At 39.7% G+C, this 26,843-nt stretch overlaps 1 protein-coding gene across 1 annotated transcript; it reads left to right on the plus strand.

Annotated features, from left to right (window-relative positions):
- Positions 1 to 3,055: 3,055 nt before the first annotated feature.
- Positions 3,056 to 3,862, plus strand: LOC110630039 (serine/threonine-protein phosphatase 7 long form homolog). Its single transcript, XM_021777345.1, has one exon. It carries the CDS (start codon positions 3,056 to 3,058, stop codon positions 3,860 to 3,862), a length of 807 nt encoding a protein of 268 aa, XP_021633037.1.
- Positions 3,863 to 26,843: the final 22,981 nt, after the last annotated feature.

Raw genomic sequence — 26,843 nt, forward strand, 5'->3', positions numbered from 1 at the left:
ATGAAATGCTCGACACTTTAAGTGGCGAGCACTTCTGCCTGCGTGGCTTGTTCGTCAGGAATCCCTGATGAAACTTGACTAAAGGAAAGTGTGGCGAACACTTTGCTTTTAACGTCGTGTGGCTCTGCATGCATGTAGAGCCACGCAGACCTATGTTGTGCAGGTCCGTGAATCATTTGAAATAAACACCCCCTATCAGCTCTTCCTCTCCTTTTTCCGCATCACCTTCATCCTTCTTCTCATTTTCTCTTCTTCCTCTGCATCAGTATTTTCTCTCCACTATTTTCTTCTCTTTTCTTCTTCCTCTGCAAATTCTCTCCATCTTTGCTCTGCACCATCTCCATTTTGTAAAGAATATCAATCAACAGTTTTCTTTAAATTTATTTATATTTTTTAGGTTAAATAAAATTGTTAATATAATTTTGTATGTAATTTTTTTAATTTTAAAAATTTTATTACAATATTTGTAAAATATTTAAAAATTAACTAATTAATATTATCTGTAAAATATTAATTAAAATTGAAATAAAGTAAAATAAAAATTAGTAATACGCTTTTATTTTTGTAAAGGAATGTGTGGAGAAACTTGTAAAACTTTATTTAAAAAATTTGTATTTTTAAAAAAATATAATAATTTAAATTTAAATATTATAATAATTTATAAATTTATTATTAATAATTTTATTATTATATTTATTATGATAATATATAAATTGATTTGTGTTAATTATATATTTTGTTTAACTTTTTTGAAATTATTTTTTAATATTTAATAAAATTTAATATGTTTAAATGTAATTATAATTAAAATGATAATAAAATATAATAATTTTGTAAAAATAAAATAATTTAATTTTGTAAAATATTTAATCCGTTGAAATTTTTATTAATTTTTTAAAATTTTATTTTGTATTATACTAATATATAAATTGTGTAGAATTAATTTTATTTTAAATTTAAGTAATTATAAATATTTTGTAATATTTAAAAAAATTTAATATATAAAATAAATAAAAATAAAAAGTGAATAAAATTTAATAATTTATAAAAAAATATAATAATTTAATTATCTTAAACATGTCATCCGATTTTTATTTTTTTTTAATTAGTTGAAAATTATAATTTTTTTTTGCATTATAATAATATATAAATTTATTAGAATTAAATATATTATATATTCAAGTATTTATAAATATTTTGTAATATCTAATAAAATTTAATGTATAAAATAATTATGAATAAAAAGTGAATAAAATTTAATAATTTTTAAAAATTATTTTTTTTAATTTTATTAAACATGTCATCCGCTTTTTTTTAATTAATTGAAAATTATAAGTTATTTTTTTATTATAATAATATATAAATTTATTAGAATTAATTTTATTTTAAATGTAAGTATTTATACATATTTTGTAATATTTAAAAAAATTAATATATAAAATGAATATAAATAAAAATGAATAAAATATAATAAATTATAAAAAATATAATAATATAATTTTCTTGAACATGTCATCCGTTTTTTATTTTTTTTTAATTAATTGAAGTATTTATAAATATTTTGTAAATATGTAATAAAATTTAATATTTTCAAAATTAATATAAATAAAAAGTTAATATAATTTAGGGAAAATTACTTTTTAGTCCCTGAGGTTTAACGTAATTAGCACTTCTGTCCCTCTATTTTGGCGACCCAATACTTAAGTCCTTCACTTTCTCTTCCGTCCAAATTCGTACTCCTTCCGTCCATTTAAACCGTTTGGTCAAAAAGTCAAAGGTGAGAGATGATAATTTTTTTCAAAAATACCCTTCTCTCAATGTGAAATTCCTATTTTTTTTCTCTTTCATGTTTTCTCCAGTTGTAGAAAGGATAGGAAGAAGAAGAAGAAGAAGAAGAAGAATAAGTTGTTGTAGAAAGGGTAGGAAGAAGAAGAAGAAGAAGAAGTTGTAGAAAGGGTAGGAAGAAGAAGAAGAAGAAGAAGTTGCAGAAAGGGTAAGAAGAAGAAGAAGAAAGAAGAAGAAAAAGAAAAAGTTGCAGAAAGGGTAGGAAGAAGAAGAAGAAGAAGAAGAAGAAGAAGAAGAAGAAGAAGAAGTTGTAGAGTAGGAAGAAGAAGAAAAAGAAGAAGAAGAAGAAGAAGAAGTTGCAGAAAGATTAAGAAGAAGAAAAAGAAAAAGAAGAAGTTGCAGAAAGGGTAGGAAGAAGAAGAAGAAGAAGAAGAAAGAAGAAGAAGTTGCAAAAAGGGCAGGAAGAAGAAGAAGAAGAGGCATTTGGGTTTGGATTTAGTGAGGGTTAATTTTGTCAATTCACGTGTCCCAAACGGCTATTTTGGACGGAAGGACTATGAATTTGGACAGAAAATAAAGTGAGGGACTTAAGTGTTGGGTCGCCAAAATAGAGGGACAGAAGTGTTAATTACGTTAAACCTCAGGGACTAAAAAGTAATTTTTCCTATAATTTATTAATTTATAAAAAATATAATAATTAAAAATTTCAAAACATGTCATCCGTATTTAAATTTTTTAAATTATTTAAAAATTATTTATTTATTTATTTTTGAAATATTAATATTAAATTTTATTAATTTATTAAATTAAAATATTTAATAAAATTTCATTAAATTAATTAATAAAATTTAATTATTTTGAAAATATTAAATTAAAATATTTAAAAAAATATTAAATAATTTCTTAAATAATAACACCAATATATTATTAAAAAATTTTTTAATGTGGTGTTAGATTTGTTGTTGTTTTTAGATAAAACTTTTGTTGTGATTTTTAGATTGAATATTTGTAGTGATTTGTGGATAGAATATGTGGTGTGATTTTGGATAGATTAGTTGTTGTGATTTTTAATATAATATTTGTTGTGATTATTGGATATAGTATTTGTTGTGATATTTGGATAGAATACCTTTGAATTAGTAGTAATTATTTTTTGATTTTTTGATATAATATTTTTTAAATATGTATATAATTGTATTGTTAAATTAAGTAGTGTTATTTAGTGAATAATTGGTGTTTGTATATTGTATATAATTTTACATAATTAGGTATGGAGGAAAGGCGCAATCGTCGTGACCGCCGTAATTATATTTTACCGGGTCCCAATGATCCATCCTTGCTATATGCACAAGCCGATTATCGGTCTGAGGCTATATGGCAACAAAGTATGGAAGTTGGGGCAATTGCTTGCAGAAGGACGGGAACAATTTTACATCTGGACGACATTCCGGATCAAATAATACCTTATCTGCGACGAACTGGATTTTATGGGGTAATACGGTTAGGATTTTTTGCATTGGATTGGCATCTAATTAGTGCCCTGATGGAGCGGTGGCGACCAGAGACCCATACGTTTATGTTTCTCAAAGGGGAAATGACCATTACCCTTCAGGATGTAGGGTTAATAACCGGGTTACCGATCAATGGTGCAACTGTTACAGGGCGTTCACGCCACCATTGGCCATCAGTGTGTGAGGCACTATTAGGTGTCGTTCCACCTAATAGTGCCATAAGAGGTTGTTACTTGAAGATGGTATGGCTAGCTGAGGAGTTTAGTCAGCTTGCAGATGACTCTGATGAGGAAGTTGTGCAGAGGTTCGCACGCGCATACATCATGAGGGTTATTGGATCTATTTTTAGTGATACATCAGCTTCGCGTGTGAACCTTATATTTTTACCTTTGCTAGCCGACTTGGAGGAAGCCGGCAATTATAGCTGGGGTGGTGCATGTCTGGCATGGCTGTACAGACAGTTATGTAAGGCGACAAATCCTGAAGTTATGCAAATAGCAGGTCCATTGTTCATTCTCCAGATATGGGCATGGGACCGTATCACAGCAGTTTCGCCGACACTGTAATACCCGGCTAGACCCCGGTATCGGAATTCCTACGTTCCGGCGGATTTCCCGTTGGAAGTCGGGATTCGAGGATGTCGGAGCTTGCCCTAAGGGTATAAGAAAGGTTTTTAAGATGTTTTTTTAAGTGTTCTTATCATTTGAGTTAAGAAAATTGAGTTTTGGCATGAAAAGGCCAAGGGGACAAAAGCCAGGTTCGGCCGCCGAAGGTGAAGTTCGGCCGCCGAAAGTTGCATGGTTTCGCATGCACGTTAGGCCGCCGAAGGAAGAGTCGGTTGGCCACTACAAAAGCCCCTTTGCCCGAGACTTGAGTGTTAAACACTCTGTTTTTGGGTCAAAGGTAGGTTCAAGCTCTCCTTGGTGTGATTTCTCATGTTTTCCTCAAATCTTGCATGTTTTAACTTGATTTGAGCTTTGTTTTAGAGATTTGAGCAAAAGGAAGCAAAGTTGAGCACTTGGAGAGTTTGATTGAGTTTTCTCCTATCTCCAAGCTTGGATCATCAATCCTCTAGTTCTTCAAGAGGTAAGCATGGATCCTCACCTCCCCTTATGTTTAAAGCAAGTTTTCGAAGTTTTGGAGAGATTTATGGCATGTTTTGGGGTATAAGCATGAGTTTGAGCATATGTTGCTCATATGAGTTTTGTTGTTGTTTTTGGGGCTTGAACTCGTTTTTAGGCCTCTATATGCATGAGATATGTTAGACAGAGGTGACAGTAGGCTTACTACGGGTCCCGGCGGCCTTAAGCCGATCTGGATCCTAGTGCCGGTGATGGTCCGGTAAGCGGGCTGTTACAGACACTGTATGTAACAGCCCGGAAACCGGTACCCTCTCTGTAACGGCCCAAACTGCTCGGCACTAGGATCCAGATCGGCTTAAGGCCGCCTAGACCCGTAGTGAGCCTATCCTGCACTCTGTGTACCTGTTAAAATCCCATACATGATCCGACTGGACTATTAACTGTTAAAACTTTTCTTTAAAACAACCAGACTTAACCTTTAAAACACTCTCTGTAGGTCCAAGCATATGAACCAAAATGCTCAGATATACTCATCTGAACTAGCCCTCGGGCTATCTAGAACACACCAGTGATGCTTTACCAAGTAACCTCCATACCCTATGCGCTCTGCAGCATAGAACCCACTCTGTAAGGGTCAGCATATCATAAGTTAACTTGGCTACCATAGAGTCACAGGAATCAAACCTGGTCTTCTCTAGTGGTCTACTCTGTGGATCACAGGAATCAAACCTGGTCTTTCCTTTGCACTGGTCTTGGGTCAAAGGAATTAATCCCTGTCTTCCCTCACAGTTATAATTCACTGGGTTTTTGAAACACAACATATATTAAGCCTGGTTCGACTCATTTCTCATCAAGAAACTGAATACAGGATACATGCATATACAAGGGATAAACATACTATAGGCAAAGCACATTCTAAACCACAAGCACACTATCTGACTGTCTATTACATCTGTAATACATATCTCCTTAATTTACATCATGTCCACACTAAACTATTACACACATACTGAAGCCAACACTCTGATGCTTCTGACTTCCCAGCTAACCCTGTACCTGCAAAACTGGGATTAAGGGAAAGGGATGAGCTTCTAAAGCCCAGTGAGTAGAAACACCGAAAACAATTCATTAAATACACTCTGTCATGAAATGCGTCATAACACAGACATTCCACATCTTGGATTAGACATGACCTCAAAACTCCCTCGACGGGCTATTGATGTCGCCTTGGTCCAATCCTCATAAACAATGATAGTGCAAGGTACCATATTCGTGAGTCTAATGCAATCACCCTAATACATATCATGGCATCCATGATGCATGAACTATGCTAAAAGCATTCTGTTTCTTTACTAAAAGGATTAAGTTGAGTTCTACTCACCTCTGCTCCTCAAGCAGAACACTGAACTGACGCTGTAACCACGACTACTGGTGACCTCCTCGATCTCTCGGGTCCAATCCTACACAAATGGACTCGAATGAGGCGTCAAACATACTCTTATTAACTCACAATCAACTTCCCAAAACCCCTCTAAAAGCTTATAGAACAATCACATAAAGCATGCAAAAGAACAGCTAGACAGAACACATTCGGCGGCAGCTTCGGCGGTCGAATGTCCTGTCCAGAGCCGAAACTCACATACTTTCGGCAGCCGAAGCTCTCCTTTCGGCGGCCGAACCCTTTCGAGGGCAAGGTTCGGGGGTCACAACACACGCCAGAGACGAAAGTCTCTAACCTTCGGCGGCACCTTCGGCGGCCGAAACCCCTAAACAGAGCCGAACCTTAACACACTCGGGGGCAAGCTGTGGTAGCCTAAGCCACCATGCCAGAGGTTCGGCGGCCGAATGCACCTTCGGCTGCCGAACCTGAGTTCTTCAAGAACTCAGCTTCTCCCGCAACCTAGCTCCTCCATCCTTTCCACCTCTCTAAACAAGCATAACTCCATTCTTCAACACACATATACTCAGGTATATGTACACAGGGGTCCACAACTACCTAAAACCCCAACACAAACAACAAACATAACACATATACAAGCTTTCATGCATAACTCATCAAAAAACTAACCTTTACCCTATACATGCCACTCTACCCTTAACCTCTTTACAAGCTGGTATAAATCAGTAAACCAAGGTAAAAAGCTGTCCTTACCTCCTGAAAACATAAGCTGAGCAACCTGAACCTAAGGACATGCACTACCTTCCCTTCACCTTCTCCACACTACCAAACCTCTCTTTTTCACTCAAACCCTTCACCATCAACCCATTAAAACGTTACAAGATGATAAAACCAAAGCAAGTGACTCAGGGAGGATGTGGCCTCACCTCAGGAAGTGAAAGGAACGGAAATCCATCCAATTCACCGACTGGAGGCGCTGAAATAGAGGGCTGGCCGACTCACCTTCGGCTGCCAAACCTGCATGCAAAACCATGCAACGTTCGGGGGCCGAACATGACCTTCGGAAGCCGAATCTATAACACTTTCGGCGGCCGAACATTACCGTCGGGGGCCGAACCTGGCAGAAACTCCTTAGGCCAATTCTCCTCACAACTTAACTCTTTTCTGAATCAAACCTTTGAAACACTTAAAAACCTTTTAGAAAACTTTCACTCTTACCCGTCTAGAACCTCTGACATTCCGGAAGTCCACCGGATGGTAAGAATTCTGATGCCTGAACTAGCAGGGTATTACATTCTTCCCCCCTTATCAAACATTCGTCCTCGAATGTTAAAAACAAACAGATAAACATATAAAGCCTACCACTTCTCTCGAAAGAGAGAATTCCTGCATCTCTATTTTCCTGAGTTGAGTCCATACTGCAAAATCCTTTTTCTGAACTCTACAGCTTTCGCTGCGCTACGCTGATCCTTATTCCTTTTTCTCTTTATCTTTTCTTACCCACCTTCTTTTCTAACCTTTACTTCCAAACTCTCACCTGGTAGCATTCAAAACTTTGATCACACCAAAACCATAAACAACTGTTATCAGAGCAGCTCAAAGATCATCTATCCTAACAAGGAAAACACTTACTTACCAGCTTGAACTCACTGATCTATTAAACTATCAGAGCAAAACCTGAAGGATTCATCTTTCGTTTCCCACACCAACTTGTGCATATACCAGGGTGAGGTACTAAGTCAGATAAAACCCTTACCTACCAAGCCTCTTGTCCACTATCCTGACCATTTTTCGCTCTCTTTCTGCAGGTGCCATTCTGTCGAGGAAAGAGAGGAAGCAATGGTTCCGCGTCCAGATACCATTCTCATTCCAATCCTACCTCCCTGACAGATGGTAAACCTGACAGCCTACCTGGGAAACATCTAGAACTCACTAGAAAAGGGCACTGAGGCTGATTCCCTGTCCTGACAAACTTACTCACAAGAGTTAAAACAACCCTCTGATAACCTTTCCTGAATAACCGTGAGCCTGTAGGGCTGACATCAACTTCTAGGCACCTCTATACGCTGTCCTTCTAAAGGACGACCACTGATCCATCCTATACTCTGAACTCTCCTACCTTGTCTCTATTGACACAGGTAGTACTATGAGTAGCTAGTCAATCCGCCCTAGATTGACATCACTAGTCAACTCTAGAACCATAAGGTCAGCTGGATTGCATCCACTACTCTCACATGCGCTGAAATGAACCGACAGACTGACTCTGCCACAGATGGATCACACTCGGGTCTACTAACCCAAATCAAACTCGCTAATGCCCAGAAGTCATCCAACCCTGTAATGACCCGGAAACCGGTACCCCTCAGTAACGGTCCGAACCATCACTGGCACTAGGATCCAGATCGGCTTAAGGCCGCCGGGACCCGTAGTCAGCCAACTATACTCTCTGTGTACCTGATAAATCCCAAACATGATACAAAACGACTCAACAATCCTGTAAAACTCTGTAGGCTTAACTGCTGCTACTCAAATATGTCAATCTGAAATGGCCCTCAGGGCCTATACCAGGGACTACTATCTGCTGTGGGTCAAGGGATTGAAACCCTTTTAAGCTGTAACACATCCCATTAGTATCTCATCAAAGCCATACGTTAAGCCCAACTCACACATTTCTCATCAAGAAACGTAAAACAGGATGCATGTACCAAGGGATTAATCATACATCACACTATGGCAAAAACACTAGAGAAAGCACAAGTCTATCCAGTAAATGACAGTACATATCGATACATTACATGACAACTAATCTTTTAATTACATCATGTCTACTATGCTATTACAAACATACATTCATGCATCACTGTTCTCTGTACTCTTGCTGACTTTGACTTCCCATAACTAGCTATCTCAGGACCTGCAAAACTGGGGTTAAGGGAGTGGGATGAGCTACTACAGCCCAGTGAGAAGGAACAGTAAACAGTTCATTAATTACATGCTTTCATGAAATGTATCACATCACAAACATATCACCTCAAGGATGAACTTGTCACCATAGCCCTCTACATACATACTGGTATGTCCAACTGTGCCAGGGGCGATTAGGCCTCACCTGGACTACTCTGAAATAACTCATATCATAACATGTCCAACTGTGCCAGGGGCGATTAGGCCTCACCTGGACTACTCTGATCTCTGATATGACAGACTGTCTGTCTAACTCATAGTACCAGGAGCGACCTGGCCTATCCAGGAGCGACCTGGTATGGCTACCTCATGCCATAACTCTGTATCTGTACTCTGTGCTCTATCAAGGGCTAAGGATCCTCCAACATTCATCCATACAAATATCATCTTATGCAATGCATCAAATTCGTGAAACGAATGCAATACAACCTAATATAAAACATGGCATTTTATGATGCATGGAACATGCTAGAAGTATGTCATTTCTGAATTTAAAATTATAAAGTGTAGTTCCACTCACCTGTAGCCTCTGCTTGGCTAACTCAGTACAAAACTCATATAAATCATCATAAAACCCATGGATCAACACTTACCCCTTGAAGAACAAAGGCTGGTATGATTCAAACGCAAAGATATGGAGAAACCAAGCTTCAAACGCATCAAACTCTAAACCTTGTTTACAGCTCATACCTTTTCAAAACAAGGGTCAAACTCATTAAAACGTTGAAAGAGTTGAAGAAAAAACCATGAAAACACTTCAAGAAGATCAAGAACTTACCTAGGCCAGAAGGAGAGAAGAAGTCTCCCCCTTTTTCTGCCACTCGGTGCCCTTATAGATGAGCAACCGCCTCAGGTTCGACGGCCAAACCTGCATGCAAAACCATGCAACGTTCGGCGGCCAAACATTGCCTTCGGGGGCCGAAACTAGGGGACTTTCGGCGGCCGAACTTTAACTTTCGGGGGCCGAACCTGCATTCTGCCTCCTTGGCCTTTTCTCTTCAAAACTCAATCATTTTCACTCTAAACCTTTAAAATACTTGAAAATATTTTAGAAAACCTTTCTCTTACCCTTCTAGAAACCTCTGACATCCTTGAATTCCACCGGACGGTAGAAATTCCGATGTCTGAATCTGCCGGGTATTACAAACCCACCCTAGTTAAAGCTCACAAACAGAAAGGAAAGCGAAACACTAGGGTCCAAAACAACTAGCATACACATCTAAATACGTTCAAGTGAACGTACCTGACGTCACCGTATTTGATGTCGCAGTCTCTTACTGAGTCAGGGTGAAGATCCAAGCTAAAGCAAATGGAACTTCCCACGGGAATCAACAAAAGAAAAGCCTGGCACTTTTCTCTGCCTCAAAGACCACCTATTCCCAGACTAGCTCTATTCTCTTTCTGTCTTTCGTCTTTTCTCTTTTGTTTATGTTAAACTATCTTCTTCTCTTATGATCATTCACTACAATTACACGTCACAACCCAAGGTTACCACAGTTCATAGCACTTCTTTCTTTACCTTTTCTTTAGTTCACTACTCTCTTAGCTATTCACTTTCCTCAGCATTCCTATAATTCGCTCACAACATATAGACACGACCCAAAAACACAAGCATACCTGGCACCTCTGTGTCACATGTGGCTGCCTCCTGCGGCACAGCTCTACCAGAAAATGTCCGCTGGGACTGAACTATCCAAGGCGCAACAGGACACTCACGTATCATATGTCCTTCCTGACCACACCTATAACATCCTGTTATCCCTACACGACAGACTCCCTTATGCAACCTTCCACACCTCAGACATTTTGGTCTACCTATACCAAAACTCGGATCAGCACCACTATACACACTAGGTCTTACCCTATTCCAGAACTCCTTTTTCTTTGACCCTTTAAGGCCTCTGACTTTTTGCTTACTAGTGCTCCCCCATTGCACTCCTTTTGAGGTAGCTGTACTCCAAGTAGAGGGATCATTCTCTCCTATAACTGAAAGTCTGGCATCCTTGGCCTGCATATCCTCTAAAGATTCGGTGTCCATATTCACCTGCAAACCTATATCCCTTCTTTGCACATCCACTTCCTTCTCTTTCCTATCTCCAGATACTCTTTCTAGATCCATTCCATCCCTGCTTTCATCAAAAGACCCTTCAGACGGATCTGAATCAATCTGAGGACTAATTCCACTCATCTTAGCTCTTCTGAAAACACAAAACACAAATAGACAAACATGAGCACACATATAGTTCATATGAAAGACACATGAACATAGAACATATACATGCATAGCATCCCTCATGGCATTTCACATCAGCATGCAAAACAAAACTAACACCCTAACGGACATGATTTTCCTTATTGTGCTTTGCCTTACTCTGACTGAAGCAACCTCTTTCCGATGTGGGATCTCTAATCCGTGAACAAACATGCTCACACACCGTACTTTTGAGGAACCTATGCTCTGATACCATCTGTAACAGCCCGGAAACCGGTACCCTCTCTGTAACGGCCCAAACTGCTCGGCACTAGGATCCAGATTGGCTTAAGGCCGCCTAGACCCGTAGTAAGCCTATCCTGCACTCTGTGTACCTGTTAAAATCCCATACATGATCCGACTGGACTATTAACTGTTAAAACTTTTCTTTAAAACAACCAGACTTAACCTTTAAAACACTCTCTGTAGGTCCAAGCATATGAACCAAAATGCTCAGATATACTCATCTGAACTAGCCCTCGGGCTATCTAGAACACACCAGTGATGCTTTACCAAGTAACCTCCATACCCTATGCGCTCTGCAGCATAGAACCCACTCTGTAAGGGTCAGCATATCATAAGTTAACTTGGCTACCATAGAGTCACAGGAATCAAACCTGGTCTTCTCTAGTGGTCTACTCTGTGGATCACAGGAATCAAACCTGGTCTTTCCTTTGCACTGGTCTTGGGTCAAAGGAATTAATCCCTGTCTTCCCTCACAGTTATAATTCACTGGGTTTTTGAAACACAACATATATTAAGCCTGGTTCGACTCATTTCTCATCAAGAAACTGAATACAGGATACATGCATATACAAGGAATAAACATACTATAGGCAAAGCACATTCTAAACCACAAGCACACTATCTGACTGTCTATTACATCTGTAATACATATCTCCTTAATTTACATCATGTCCACACTAAACTATTACACACATACTGAAGCCAACACTCTGATGCTTCTGACTTCCCAGCTAACCCTGTACCTGCAAAACTGGGATTAAGGGAAAGGGATGAGCTTCTAAAGCCCAGTGAGTAGAAACACCGAAAACAGTTCATTAAATACACTCTGTCATGAAATGCGTCATAACACAGACATTCCACATCTTGGATTAGACATGACCTCAAAACTCCCTCGACGGGCTATTGATGTCGCCTTGGTCCAATCCTCATAAACAATGATAGTGCAAGGTACCATATTCGTGAGTCTAATGCAATCACCCTAATACATATCATGGCATCCATGATGCATGAACTATGCTAAAAGCATTCTGTTTCTTTAATAAAAGGATTAAGTTGAGTTCTACTCACCTCTGCTCCTCAAGCAGAACACTGAACTGACGCTGTAACCACGACTACTGGTGACCTCCTCGATCTCTCTGGTCCAATCCTACACAAATGGACTCGAATGAGGCGTCAAACATACTCTTATTAACTCACAATCAACTTCCCAAAACCCCTCTAAAAGCTCATAGAACAATCACATAAAGCATGCAAAAGAACAGCTAGACAGAACACATTCGGCGGCAGCTTCGGCGGCCGAATGTCCTGTCCAGAGCCGAAACTCACATACTTTCGGCAGCCGAAGCTCTCCTTTCGGCGGCCGAACCCTTTCGGGGGCAAGGTTCGGGGGTCACAACACACGCCAGAGACGAAAGTCTCTAACCTTCGGCGGCACCTTCGGCGGCCGAAACCCCTAAACAGAGCCGAACCTTAACACACTCGGGGGCAAGCTGTGGTAGCCTAAGCCACCATGCCAGAGGTTCGGCGGCCGAATGCACCTTCGGCTGCCGAACCTGAGTTCTTCAAGAACTCAGCTTCTCCCGCAACCTAGCTCCTCCATCCTTTCCACCTCTCTAAACAAGCATAACTCCATTCTTCAACACACATATACTCAGGTATATGTACACAGGGGTCCACAACTACCTAAAACCCCAACACAAACAACAAACATAACACATATACAAGCTTTCATGCATAACTCATCAAAAAACTAACCTTTACCCTATACATGCCACTCTACCCTTAACCTCTTTACAAGCTGGTATAAATCAGTAAACCAAGGTAAAAAGCTGTCCTTACCTCCTGAAAACATAAGCTGAGCAACCTGAACCTAAGGACATGCACTACCTTCCCTTCACCTTCTCCACACTACCAAACCTCTCTTTTTCACTCAAACCCTTCACCATCAACCCATTAAAACGTTACAAGATGATAAAACCAAAGCAAGTGACTCAGGGAGGACGTGGCCTCACCTCAGGAAGTGAAAGGAACGGAAATCCATCCAATTCACCGACTGGAGGCGCTGAAATAGAGGGCTGGCCGACTCACCTTCGGCTGCCAAACCTGCATGCAAAACCATGCAACGTTCGGGGGCCGAACATGACCTTCGGAAGCCGAATCTATAACACTTTCGGCGGCCGAACATTACCGTCGGGGGCCGAACCTGGCAGAAACTCCTTAGGCCAATTCTCCTCACAACTTAACTCTTTTCTGAATCAAACCTTTGAAACACTTAAAAACCTTTTAGAAAACTTTCACTCTTACCCGTCTAGAACCTCTGACATTTCGGAAGTCCACCGGATGGTAAGAATTCTGATGCCTGAACTAGCAGGGTATTACACTGTCTGTACAAGTACCACATCATGATGCTCCACTAGGCAGCAGGTATGTGTTATTACATTAATTTTTTTTATACTTTAATATGTAAAGAAATACTTGCTAATATAATATATTGTGCAGGTGGAGTAATGCCAGGCAGATAACGGAGGTCATCACCCATGTACTCGTTGAGCTGCATTATCAGCTAGATCGTTTATTACCCGAGCAGGTTATAACGGAAAAAGAAATTTTAAATAATTTAAAGCTACATTAATTTGTGTATAACAATTGAATGTTAATTTCAGGTAATTTGGGAGCCATACAATGATGCCCTTATTGAGTCGTTACCCGAATATTGTCGGCAAGGACGACAAATTTGGAGAGCTGTAGTGCCACTAGTCTGCTTTCATATTATAGAGTGGCATCAGCATGATCGGGTCATGCGCCAGTTTGGTATGCAGGAGCATATTCCTGCTAAACCTCAACAATCTGCTGCACTCCATGATGTTGACCTGCGTAAGAGCGACACAAACTGGGCTGAGGTGCACTCTCATTGGATCGCGCGCTGGAACACCCGAGATAGACGAATAATTACTGCCCGCCAGCAACATGGCCACTCCATTTTCATTCAGAGTATATGGAGTGGTACCGTAGGGTGTCCAGACGCTGAATTTCAGTTAAAGGAGCGGCATTGGGATCAGGGGTAAAAAATTAATGTTGTTTAAAGTCATTTTCAATAATAATTGCATATTAGAAATAATATAATTGAATGCTTTTATTGCAGGAGGATGGTCTGGAGCATATGCACGCTATGGCGACAAATCCGACCACGGGGAGCATGACATCTATTTGCGACCTCCTACAGTCTGTTTCATTCTGTATGATGGAAGAGAGGCGGCAAACACAGTTCCCAGCTCCATATCCAGCACCTGCTCCACCACACATTACTGCTGACCCAGATGACCCACCCATTCCAGATTCTGTTTCACATGGAAGTCGGGGTAGAAACCGTGGTCATGACAGGTGCCGTAGAAGGGATCATGCAGAAGCAGTAGAACGTGATAGCGATGTGCATCCAGTGCCTCCCCCCATACAGTATCACCAGTCTCAAGCTGAATACGAACATGCACCAAGTTCCTCTAATGTGCCACCCAGGTCTTCTCAGGTACCTTCAATGTATTATCCTTCCCAGAGTCAGTTCATGAGATGGACGCCTGGTCCGAATGCAATGTCTTCATTCACGCCTGGTGCGTATGGTGTACCATTTACGCTAATAAGATCTATGTTCCCTGCATTTCCACCAGAGCCTGCACATGATGCTTCTACCTCTAGGCCGTTTCACATGTCAGGCAGCACTACAGAGAATGTGTTTGCAGGATATAATCCTGGATTAGGATATGGCCAGGCTGGTGTTAGTCATTTTGATCAGTCTGATCCTTCTGGTGCAGTGGTGCAACATCCAGATGTCAGTGCGCCGACACAGGATGATCTGGATCATCAGCAATTCCTCGCACCGGGTCCATGGCAAGGTCGATTACGGGCTCCACATAAGAGGAGACATCAAGGGTGTGGGACTGGTGATCATGACTGACTGCGAGTTGAAAATGTATGTATGAAGTGTTTTAATTAAATTCTTTTGATCATGTTTATGATCACTTTCATTTTGGTCATTGCAGGTGTAAATTAAACATCACCTCTATGGCGGGCACTGGAGGATGCTGCTACTTAGTTTATTCCACATGTTAATTGGGTGAGTTTAATTTCTTAGATTCACTATCATTATCTTGTTTGCAGTTGTTGTACAACTCCTTTATTTTTTTGGTTGGATAGTTAGTTTGTAACGACCTCAAACGTGAAACCGAAAGCCATGCATGTTCGGCGGCCGAACCTGGCTTTTCTGCCTTGGTTCAATTCATTCAAAAACTCATTTCCTTATGCTTTAAAACTATGAAACATACCAAAACATGTTAGAAAAACACCACTCTAACCCTTCTAGAGACTTCCGACATCCGAAACTCCATCGGAAAGTAGAATTCCGATGCCGGACTCTAGTCGGGTATTACATAGTTGATCATATTCTATGATATTGATTGAATATTATGATTCACTTTCATTTTGATCAGTACATGTGTTAATTAGACATGATAGATTCTTGTCGGATAAAAGATAAAGCTGCTTCTGAGTTAATTACACATGTCAATTTGGTAGTTAAATTAATTATCTTGATTTAATTATGCTTTATCAAGATTTTGCTATGAGTTGAAATTGGGTAGACGTAAGAAGAAGTGTAGGGGTTAAGGTTAAAGTTTATAGAAGTGTGATGCTTCTATTAACAGGTAGCATTAAACCCATATTTCAGGGGAAACTCTGCCGGATTTTTGGTATAAGTGGCAATGATTTACATTTCAACAGGTAAGCATTATTGAGGCACTTTTGATTTTAACATGCGTTGACTCGTTGATTTGTTTTGACTCGATAGGTTCTTGGTGATAATTCATCAGATGATAGCCTTTTGAAGTTGTAAATAACTACAGATGATAGAATGAGTTACGAAAATACTGAAGTTGTCGGTCCAGCAGTGTAATTTTTTGATTCAGAAGAGCAACTATATGAGTGGTTTCTCGTAAAAAAAAGTTGATGTAATTATTGTGTGAATTTGTAATCATTGGCGCGAATTTGTAATTAATATGTGTTGACCCAAGTGGCGGTTTGATTTTATCTTGGGTTGATTTTATTTTTTTTGTTAATTTATGGTATGATTATTTTTTCGATTTTAGTATTTTATGGTATGATTACATTTTAATTACAGAATAATTATTTTGATATGTCAACCGAAAAAATAAAACTTTGCACTACAAGTTAGGGGAGCACAGAAACATGCATAAAAGTAATTTTTCACAAAATTTTATTAAGACTTTTATAAATATATTTTATTTTTTAATTAAAATTTAAATATAAAAAATAAATTATTTATTATAATAAAATAATTAATTAATAAAAATATTAAAGATATTTTATTCTCTATTTATTTAAGAAAACATATTTTATATTTTTTGACTTTAAAAATTTTCGTAAAATTAAGTTAATATAAATTTAAATTATTTTATCATAAATATTTATTTTTTATATTTAAAAAATATTATTAATACATTTATATATAAATATTTCAAATATATTTTACTTTTAAAAATTAAAATTAAATAATAAAATAAATAAAATTCTATTTGTTTTAAATAGTTTAATTAACTAATAAAATTTTATAATAAGTAAAAGTTAAGTTATTCACGATCATGAGTCGTCGTATTCAGTTGTCCAACTGAACTTTCACATCAACAGTAAAATTTTCCACGACAATCGATTTTAAAATTATATCAAATAATTTATAATATAATTAAAAATTTTTTATAACATAATAATTAACTGAATTTTTTACAATATTTATCTACTTGATTCCCCACCCATACAAGTTTTCTTATTGTGTCCCACTCTGCCACAAATTGAACAATGGACTCTGGACGTTTCTTTTATTTTATTTGACCTCCAGTCCATCTCATTACGTATTCTAGAGGATCTCGGCCGTCCCTTCTTCCTTGTTCTAGAAATGTCAGGTACGAGAGGAAGTCCATCTGTTGCAGACCAATAGTCAGGATGTCCAAGAGGATAGAATGTGTAGGCGTAACATTGGATTGTACGATCCAATTTATAATAGTCAGATACAAATTATTCGTAGTCAATTGAATGTGACATGCATGCAGCAATAGCATGAGAACATGGTATTTTTATCTCCTGAAATTTGCCACAAGTGCATGTTTGATCCATGAGTTTGACCACTTGCTTTTGCCTCCCGTTTGCAGTAATTATTTCGCAAGCCATTATCTGACTATTGAACCGCCGGACTCTATGTCCATTTGCTTTAATTGCATTAGCACGCAGTGTGTCACTACAATACTGACCGAAAACATAGCCTCTGCTTTGTTGATCCAAAAATATTGTCCTCCGCGTATCAAAATAATGGACACACTGGAAAAATATTTTTTCAACCATTACCGTTATTGGCAATGCCCGAAATCCTTTCATCATGCCGTTTAGTGATTCTGCCATATTCGTTGTCATCACGCCATACCTCTGTCCACCATCGTGCGATCTCGTCCATTTCTCTAAATTTATCTTAATTGCCCAATCGTACGATTCTGGGTGCACCTCCCGAATATTGTTCATTGCATCATAAAATTTTCTTTTCTGATTTTCATTTGCTGATATAAATGACAAGTTTATAAAAGTTAAATTACCATGAGTCAAAAGTGACATTAAATTTAAAATATTAAGTAAACTTCGTATTAAAACATGACACATACCTGCCTTGCGCAACGCTTCCTTTATTGCTGCATTTTTGAATGTTTTATTATAATTACTCAGAACATGTCTGATGCAGTAACGATGATGACCAGATGGAGGTTGCCACCAATCTTTCTGCATCGCCTTAAGAATTCCAGCATGGCGATCTGAAATTACATATAAATCTTCTCGATTGGTCACGAAGATCCTTAAGCAATCCATAAACCATGACCAATTGTCACCCTCCTCCTTATCAACAATGGCAAAAGCTAATGGAAATAGTTGATTATTTCCATCAAGTGCGGTTACACACAGTATACACCCGGTATATTTTTCGTACAAGAATGTCCCACCGATTGAGATAACAGGTCAGCAATGTTTAAATCCCCCAATCGATTGCTTAAAAGCTCAAAACATACGGTCAAATACACGACACATCGGATTTAATCGCTCATTTATCCAATGTGGATTATCTTCGATCATGTATACTGTTTTTGGGTTAAAATGATGAAGAGCAGTCATGAATCTACACAAACGACTGTATGATTCATCCCAACCTCCATAAAGCCGTGCAATTGCCTTCTGCTTAGCTTTCCATGTTTTCTGATAAGACGGCTCATACCCAAATTTATCCCGCACTTCAGCTTATAGGGCAGCAATTTTTATATCGGGCTGCTGTTCAATTAATGCAAATATGAATGAACAAATGAAATTCTCATCCAATTGGCTATGTTTTTTGTCAACTGAGGATTTGTACATGTGTGCAGTCCATTGTATCTCGTAATTTTCCATATAGCCTCCCCTTCTTTCTTGGATGCTCAAAGCCTCCATGCATGTAACGACCCGAAAATCCGAACCACTACCGGCGCTAGGATCCAGGTCGGCATAAGGCCGCCGGGACCCGTAGCAAGCCTAACATCATCCTGTGAACCTGCTTAATCCCATACATGATCAACAACAAACATAAAAATTTAAACTTTTCTTTCCATTCATTCATTCACCAAACTCAACCTGTGCATGCACTATACATAAACATAGTTATAAACATTAACTCCTCTTTGGAGTCTCATCATTGCCCCTATGGGGGACATAACATGTATTGAGTTTGGTCTACAATAATCATCATTAAACATTAAGATCATGTACTAGAAAGGGATTAACAACATACTAGGGTCAAGCACAACTATAAACCTCAATAGACATCATTACATTACATTTCAATACTATACTTTTACATAACTGTACTCAACATAACATAATAACATTTATCATGTCCACACTAGCTATTACATGACCATGACTTCATTACTCTTGCTGACCTCCTGGTCTACCCAATACCTGCAAACCTGGGGGTTAAGGGAGAGGGGTGAGCTACTAGAGCCCAGTGAGCAGAAAAATAAAACATATCATTTAAAACATATGATAGCATGGAATGCATCACAACACAAACATTTCACATCAAGGATGAACTTGTCACCACTTAGCCCTCCATACAGTCTAATCATGCCAGGGGTGTAGTGCAGGCACACCTGGACTTCCATAGCATATCATACATATCCATTCATGCCGAGGGCGTAGTGCAGGCTCACCCGGACTTCCATAGTCTATCATGTCTTACTATATAAGGGCTAATGGATCATTCAACATTCATCCACATCAATAACATAAAGTGCAATGCGACATATTCGTGAATTCTAATGCAAGCACCCTAATATATCTCATGGCATTCATGATGCGTGAATCATGCTAAAACGTTCATTATTTATTTTGAAAACATAGAGAGTTATTCCACTCACCTCTGGCTAGCTCTGACAAGACTCAAAAGCAGCTATCTCACTGCTGGGGTCCTCGGTTCCTCGGGTCTGAACCTACACAGGTGGACTCAAATGAGGGACCTAACATACATAAACATAACTCTAAGAACATCCCCTAAAAACCCCCTAAAACACCTTAAAACAATCAAAGAATTCATGCAAAGGAGAGCTGAACAAGGCACTTTCGGCGGCAGGTTCGGCGGCCGAAAGTCCCTCCAGAGCCGAAAGTCAGGCAGGTTCGGCGGCACCTTCGGCGGCCGAAACTCCCAAACAGAGACGAAACTCATGCATGTTTGGCGGCACGTTCGGCGGCCGAAACTACCCTCTAGAGACGAAAGTCCTCTTTCGGGGGCAGGCTTCGGCAGCCGAAGGCTGCCTCGACAAGCGGGTTCGGCGGCCGAAAGTCCATTCGGCGGCCGAACCTGAGTTTCTCCAAAGTGGCAACTCAACTCCAACATGCACAAACACCTCCCAAACCTTTCAAACATGCATAAACCTGATCTACAACATGCATACTCAAGCATACAAGCTCCTAGGGGCTTCAAACTATCTTAAAACCCAATTACAACACATCAAGCAACCACAAACATCATACATTGCTCAAAAACTTAACATAACCCATAAAACCAACCAAAACCTAAACATGTATTTCTACCCCATAGATCAACTTAAAACTTGTTTAAAACATACAATGAGCTCAACATCGGCCCTTACCTCTTGAAAATCGAGAGAGAAAACGATCCTAGCTCGAAGATGGGGGAGATCGAGTTCCTTGAACCTCCAATCTCCAAAACTTGCTATATGCTCAAAAATCTTCAAAACAAAGTGAAAACTCGTGAAAATCATGAAAGATTTGAAGGAAGAAACACAAAATCGGCGAGGGACGGCGGAGAGCTCACCTTTGCCGAAAATGGAGAGAAAAACTCACCCATTTCGGCTAAGGGACCCCTTTATAGGTGGCTGGCCAGGCCACTTTCGGGGGCCTAACGTGCCTCCGCATGCATGCCATGTTCGGCAGCCGAACTTAAGGTTCAGTGATAGAGCATATTTTAGTCCATATTTTCATGGTCTTATTGATGTTTATTTGCACCTATTCTACCTAATTTTGTGGTTTTAATCATGTTTTGCAAGTATTAGGTGTGAAGAAACATTTTGGAGAAAATACTCTTAAAAATGCCAAAAGAAGCCCAAATTAGAGGAGCAACTTTTGGAGGCAACTTTCGGAAACCAAAAATTAGTCACCTTCGGCGACAACCTTCGGCGGCCGAAAATGGACTCTAGAGACGAAAGTGGACCACCTTCGGCGGCACCTTCGGCCGCCGAACCATGCAGACAGAGACGAAAGTCCACTACCTTCGGCTGCCGAATCCCAAACTCCGGCCGCCGAACCTCCAAAATTCCAGCCTCCGAAACTCAACTTAGGCAGCCGAAAATGCGCTCCATTGCATTCCTTCCTTGTTCAAGAAGCCATATCCCAAGTTGCTATATTTGAAGAGCCAAATAAGGGAAGTATCTTGAGATCCAAATCTTCAATATTCACATTCAATTATTGGATTTCAAGATCCCCCTTATTAAGGAAAGAAAATCCAAAGATCACATGCTTCCTACTTAGTGCCATGCACATTCAAAATTCAAAAGGAGTCTCCCCCTTCCTTATTAGTGCATGGGCAGCCTCTTCACTCTTTAGGCAACATCTTGAAGACCTTGGGCAGCAAGTAAAAAGACCAAAGTGCCCCCACTTGCCTTCCATCACATGCAACTCGTTTTTGCCTTCATACATGCACAAACAAGGCACATGCAACACCAAGGACACTTTGGACAGCCTCTAAAAGTCTCCTGGACTTCCATGAAACCCTAGGCAGCCTCTCAAGATCTATTTAAAGGCTTCAAGAAGACAAGAAGACAGCTCTCATCCCCCAAAATCGGCAAGGCCCCCAAGTCTCTTTCTCCACCTTAGTTCTTCATCTTTTGCTTTATTTTCTTTTATTTTCTATTTGGTTCAGCCATGAGTGGCTGAAACCCTCTTTCTAGTTGAAGTTTGGTTGAAACTAAGGTTGTTTAAAGGGTTGTGAGATCTGAACAGAAACTTTTTTCTTTGATTTTATTCAATATTCATGCAATTGTGCTTTGATTCCAAGATTGCTTTGTTGTTTTGATCAAATTGGCCACTTGATTCTTGATTGCAAAGTTAATTAATTGTTGGATTAGGATATTTGTTAGTCCGTAATTGCTAAAAATATTCTGTCCATAGAACACTTGGTGTGAAAATCCAAGGAATTGCATGATCTAACATCATCTCATGCGTTTGAGTAGTTAGGGTTTGGATCTTTCTTGTTCTTCATGCAATTGGCAATTGTTTTGATGCCTATGGCCCAAGGACGTTCCTTGGCAATTTGTTGATTAGTAATTGGTTAGAGGACGTTCCCTAATCAGTTTGTTCATAAGGAAAGACATGGTGATGAGAAGCGTCTTCCACCCCCATAACTAACATATTGAATCAATCAAGATAATCATGTTTCAATGATCAACCCAAACAACCAAAGTGGATCCATATCTTCAACTAGACTTTTCTCATATTGATTTCCCTCTTTTATTTTAATTACTTGCTGTTTTAATTGCTTTCAATAGTTGTTAATCAAATCATTTCAAAACCCCCCTTTTACCTTCCTTGCACTTTACTTTTGTTCTGTTTGCAATTACTTGCATTCGATTGTGTTTTCAATTTGTTCTATTGGTCTTGATTGAGATAAATAAATAGGTAATCAATTCTCTGTGGATACGATCCTTCACCACTGTCTACAGTTGTAAATTGTAGGTAACCAAGAAGGTTATTTTTGACCGGCTTCGACAACCGCTCCTGTCAAAAATTGGCGCCGTTGCCGGGGAATTGATTTTACTTGTTTGTTTATTTTTGTTTTCATGACCAGATCTGAAAGTAGGGACACTCTGCCCTTTGATCCAGAAATTGAACGCACTCTCAGAAGGCTTGGAAAGCAAGCCTCAAACGCAGAACCTTCTGCCCAACATTCGGCCGCCGAACCCAACCCACATTCGGCCGCCGAATGTCCTACACTCCAGCAACCCAATCTTGCGCCAATGGCAGAACCTCAAGCACCAGCTGCTGCCCATGATGGACATGCTGTCCAAGGCCAGATAATTCAAGAAAATCCAGCAAATAGGCCACAAGCACAAAGGGAAAGAACCATGAGGGAGTTAGCAACCCCTATAGGTGATTATGCTCCACTTTGCATCACCTATCCACCTCTAACAGTTCCCTTTGAACTGAAATCAGGTTTGATTCATCAACTCCCTAAATTTAGAGGTTTACCAAATGAAAATCCACATAAGCACTTAAAAGAATTCAAAATTATTTGCTCATCCATAAGACCTCAAGGGATCTCTGAAGATCATGTTAAATTAAGAGCCTTCCCTTTTTCATTAGATGACCATGCTAAGGATTGGTTATTTTATTTGCCATCTGGATCTATCACTTCTTGGGATGATATGGTCCAAGCCTTTTTGGACAAATACTTCCCACCATCTAAATCAATTGGCATAATAAGAGAAATCACTAGCATAAAGCAAAGACCAACTGAGGACTTATATGATTATTGGGAAAGGTTCGAAAGACTTTGTACAGGTTGTCCACAACATGATATGTCAGACAAGGCCCTCATTCAGTTCTTCTATGGAGGATTGACTCCATCAGAAAGGAAACTCATAACTGTAGCCTGTGGAGGATCTATCCTAGACAAGACACCTAGAAAGATGAAGGAACTCATATCCAACCTTGCAGCTTCATCTAAGCAATATGAAGAAGAGGGGCAAACGCAAAAAGGAACCTATGAGGTAAGTACGTCCTCTGTTGAATCTCAAATTTCAAAACTAACTTCTCTTGTGGAAAAGATCGCCCTTGGCCAGATCCAACAACATCAAGCACCCCAGCCTTCTAGGCCATGTGGGATTTGTTTAGGTGTGGGACACCCAACTGATCAATGTCCCACACTCCAAGAAGACCATCAGCAAGCCAATGCAATTGGGAGGTACAACAACCAACCTAGATATGATCCCTATTCCAATACGTACAATCCAGGTTGGAGGGACCACCCCAACTTCAGCTATGGAAAGACCAACAATGATCAGAATTACCAAAGTTACCAAAGAAATCAAACTCAATCAGCACCCTCAAATCCAAATCAGAACCTTGAGAAGATCATGCAAACAATGATGGAAACCATGGTGAACACCATGCAAAGCGTGCGACAAGACCTAAGCCAAATGGCCACCTCTATAGGCCAACTGCAAACCCAAGGTAAGCTCCCTTCTCAAACTGAAACTAACCCTAGACAAAATGTCAGTGCTATTACTTTGAGAAGTGGCAAAGAACTTCAAGATGCTAATCACGAGCAAGAAAAGGAAGTTGAACCAAGGCCACCTGAAGCCTCTCCATCTCAATCTGAACCACCTCATGCGCACAAGACTGATCCAAAGGGAAGCTTCCACATCCCACCACCTTTCCCGAAAAGGTTTGAAAGAACTCAAAAAGAAAAAGAGGAAAAGGAGATTCTTGAGACCTTCAGAAAGGTAGAGATCAACATACCACTGCTAGATGCTGTTAAGCAAATTCCTAGGTATGCCAAATTTCTGAAAGAATTGTGCACCAACAGAAGAAAGTTAGCTGAAAGAGAGAAAGTAAGTGTAGGTGAGGTAGTTACTGCTGTTATTAAAAGAGAACTCCCTACCAAATGCAAGGACAAAGGTATGTTTGCTATCTCTTGCAAAATTGGGAATGTTGGTATCAAGAAAGCCATGTGTGATCTTGGTGCATCCATTAATGTCATGCCTCTCTCCATCTATAAATCTCTCAATGCATGTGCACTAAAAGAAACAAGGGTTGTGATACAACTGGCTGATAGATCTGTGGTATATCCCATAGGTGTTCTAGAAGATGTCTTAGTCCAAGTAGATGAACTTGTCTTTCCGGCTGATTTTTATGTGATTGATACTAAGGAAGATAGTTGCAATACTAGTTCTGACATTCTTCTTGGACGTCCCTTCTTGAGTACTGCTAGAACTAAAATTGATGTGCATGATGGTACTCTTACCATGGAATTTGAAGGGGAAGTCATAAAGTACAATGTCTATGATGCCATGAAATATCCACATGATATGTCCCCTGTTTATGGTCTTGATATTATTGATTGTTTGAGCCAAGATGTGTTTAATGAAAATCAAGATTCTGTTTTAGATGATGACCTTTGCAGGATTGAAAACCTGAAACTAAAAGAAACAATCTGCAGCATTCAGCAAGTTGAGATCAAGCAGACAGAAGATCTTCGGCCGCCGAACTTAGCCCACTTTCGGCCGCCGAACCCTACTGCTCCACAGACACCAGATTTTGTCGCATCACTTGAGCAAGACATTGCGCAGAAAGAAGACATTCTTCGGCCGCCGAACATCTTTTGGCCTCCGAACCCCACTGACTTGCGGAAGCCGAATCCATCGCCAAAGCTCACTCCGCAAACTGAAGAACTTCGGCCGCCGAACCCAGCACCTTTTCGGTCGCCGAACCTCTCCCAGCAGAATCCACCGCAAGCATGCCTTCCTGAATCTGAAGAAACCAAGGAAGACCTCCTTGAACAAATCTTCCTTGCTCAGTCCAATGAGCCATGGTACGCCGATATGGTAAACTACTTGGCCACAGGTAACTTACCTTCTGATATGCCCAAGCACACTAAAGATAAAATAAAAAAGATGCCAAATACTATGTTTGGGATGAGCCATATTTGTGGAAACATTGTGCTGACCAAATGATAAGAAGATGCATTCCCTGATCAAGAAATAGCCTCTGTACTTACTTTTTGTCATTCATATAGTTGTGGAGGACACTTTGGTCCAAGGAAAACTGCTCACAAGATACTCGAAAGTGGCCTATTTTGGCCCACCATGTTTCGAGATGCCTTTCTATTTTGCAGGACATGTGCTAGGTGTCAACAGACTGGAAATCTGAGCAAAAGAAATCAAATGCCACAGAACCCCATCATGGTCTGTGAAGTATTTGATGTTTGGGGCATAGACTTCATGGGACCATTCCCACCATCCTTTGGATACACTTATATCATCCTTGCAGTGGATTATGTATCCAAGTGGGTGGAGGCTAGAGCAACTAAGACTGATGATGCTAAGGCAGTGGTAGACTTTGTGAAGACCAACATCTTCGCCAGACATGGAGTGCCAAAAGCAATCATCAGTGATAGAGGGACCCATTTTTGCAATAGGGTAATGGAAAGCCTTCTCAGAAGACACAATGTGATCCATAGAACATCCACAGCCTACCACCCTCAGACAAATGGACAAGCTGAAGTGTCCAACAGAGAAATCAAAGCCATCCTTGAAAAGACAGTTTCTCCCAACCGAAAGGATTGGAGCTTAAGATTAGAGGATGCCTTATGGGCCTATAGAACTGCCTACAAGACCCCCATAGGTATGTCCCCTTATAGACTTGTCTATGGGAAAGCTTGTCACCTTCCAGTTGAGCTTGAGCACAAGGCATATTGGGCTATAAAAAATTGCAACATGGACCTCAAAGAAGCTGGCCACCATCGCAAGTTACAACTGCAAGAGCTTGAGGAAATAAGACGAGATGCATATGAGAACTCTTGGAACTACAAAGCAAAGACCAAAGCCTCCCATGACAATCATCTTTCAAGAAAACAATTTGAGGTTGGTGATAAAGTCTTACTCTTTGACTCTCGTTTGAAACTGTTCCCAGGAAAGCTACGGTCTAGGTGGATTGGACCATTCATTGTAGAACATGCATACCCACATGGAGCTGTAGACATCCGAAAGCATAGAAACTGGAAAAATCTTCAAGGTGAATGGACATCGTCTGAAACCATACTTTGAAGGGTTCGCAGTACAAATGGTGGAAGAAATTCCACTACAACATCCTTCTGCCTAGAGGATCATGCCACGCACACCACACCCCAGGGAAGTACTCAGTTTCTTTTCTTCTCTTCTCTCTTCTCTCCTTCCCTTCTCTCTTCTTTTACATTGAGGACAATGCATAATTTAAGTGTGGGGGTGCATATCTCCTCT

This window comes from Manihot esculenta, chromosome 13 (genome assembly GCF_001659605.2).
Source record: "Manihot esculenta cultivar AM560-2 chromosome 13, M.esculenta_v8, whole genome shotgun sequence".
Lineage (NCBI taxonomy): Eukaryota > Viridiplantae > Streptophyta > Magnoliopsida > Malpighiales > Euphorbiaceae > Manihot > Manihot esculenta.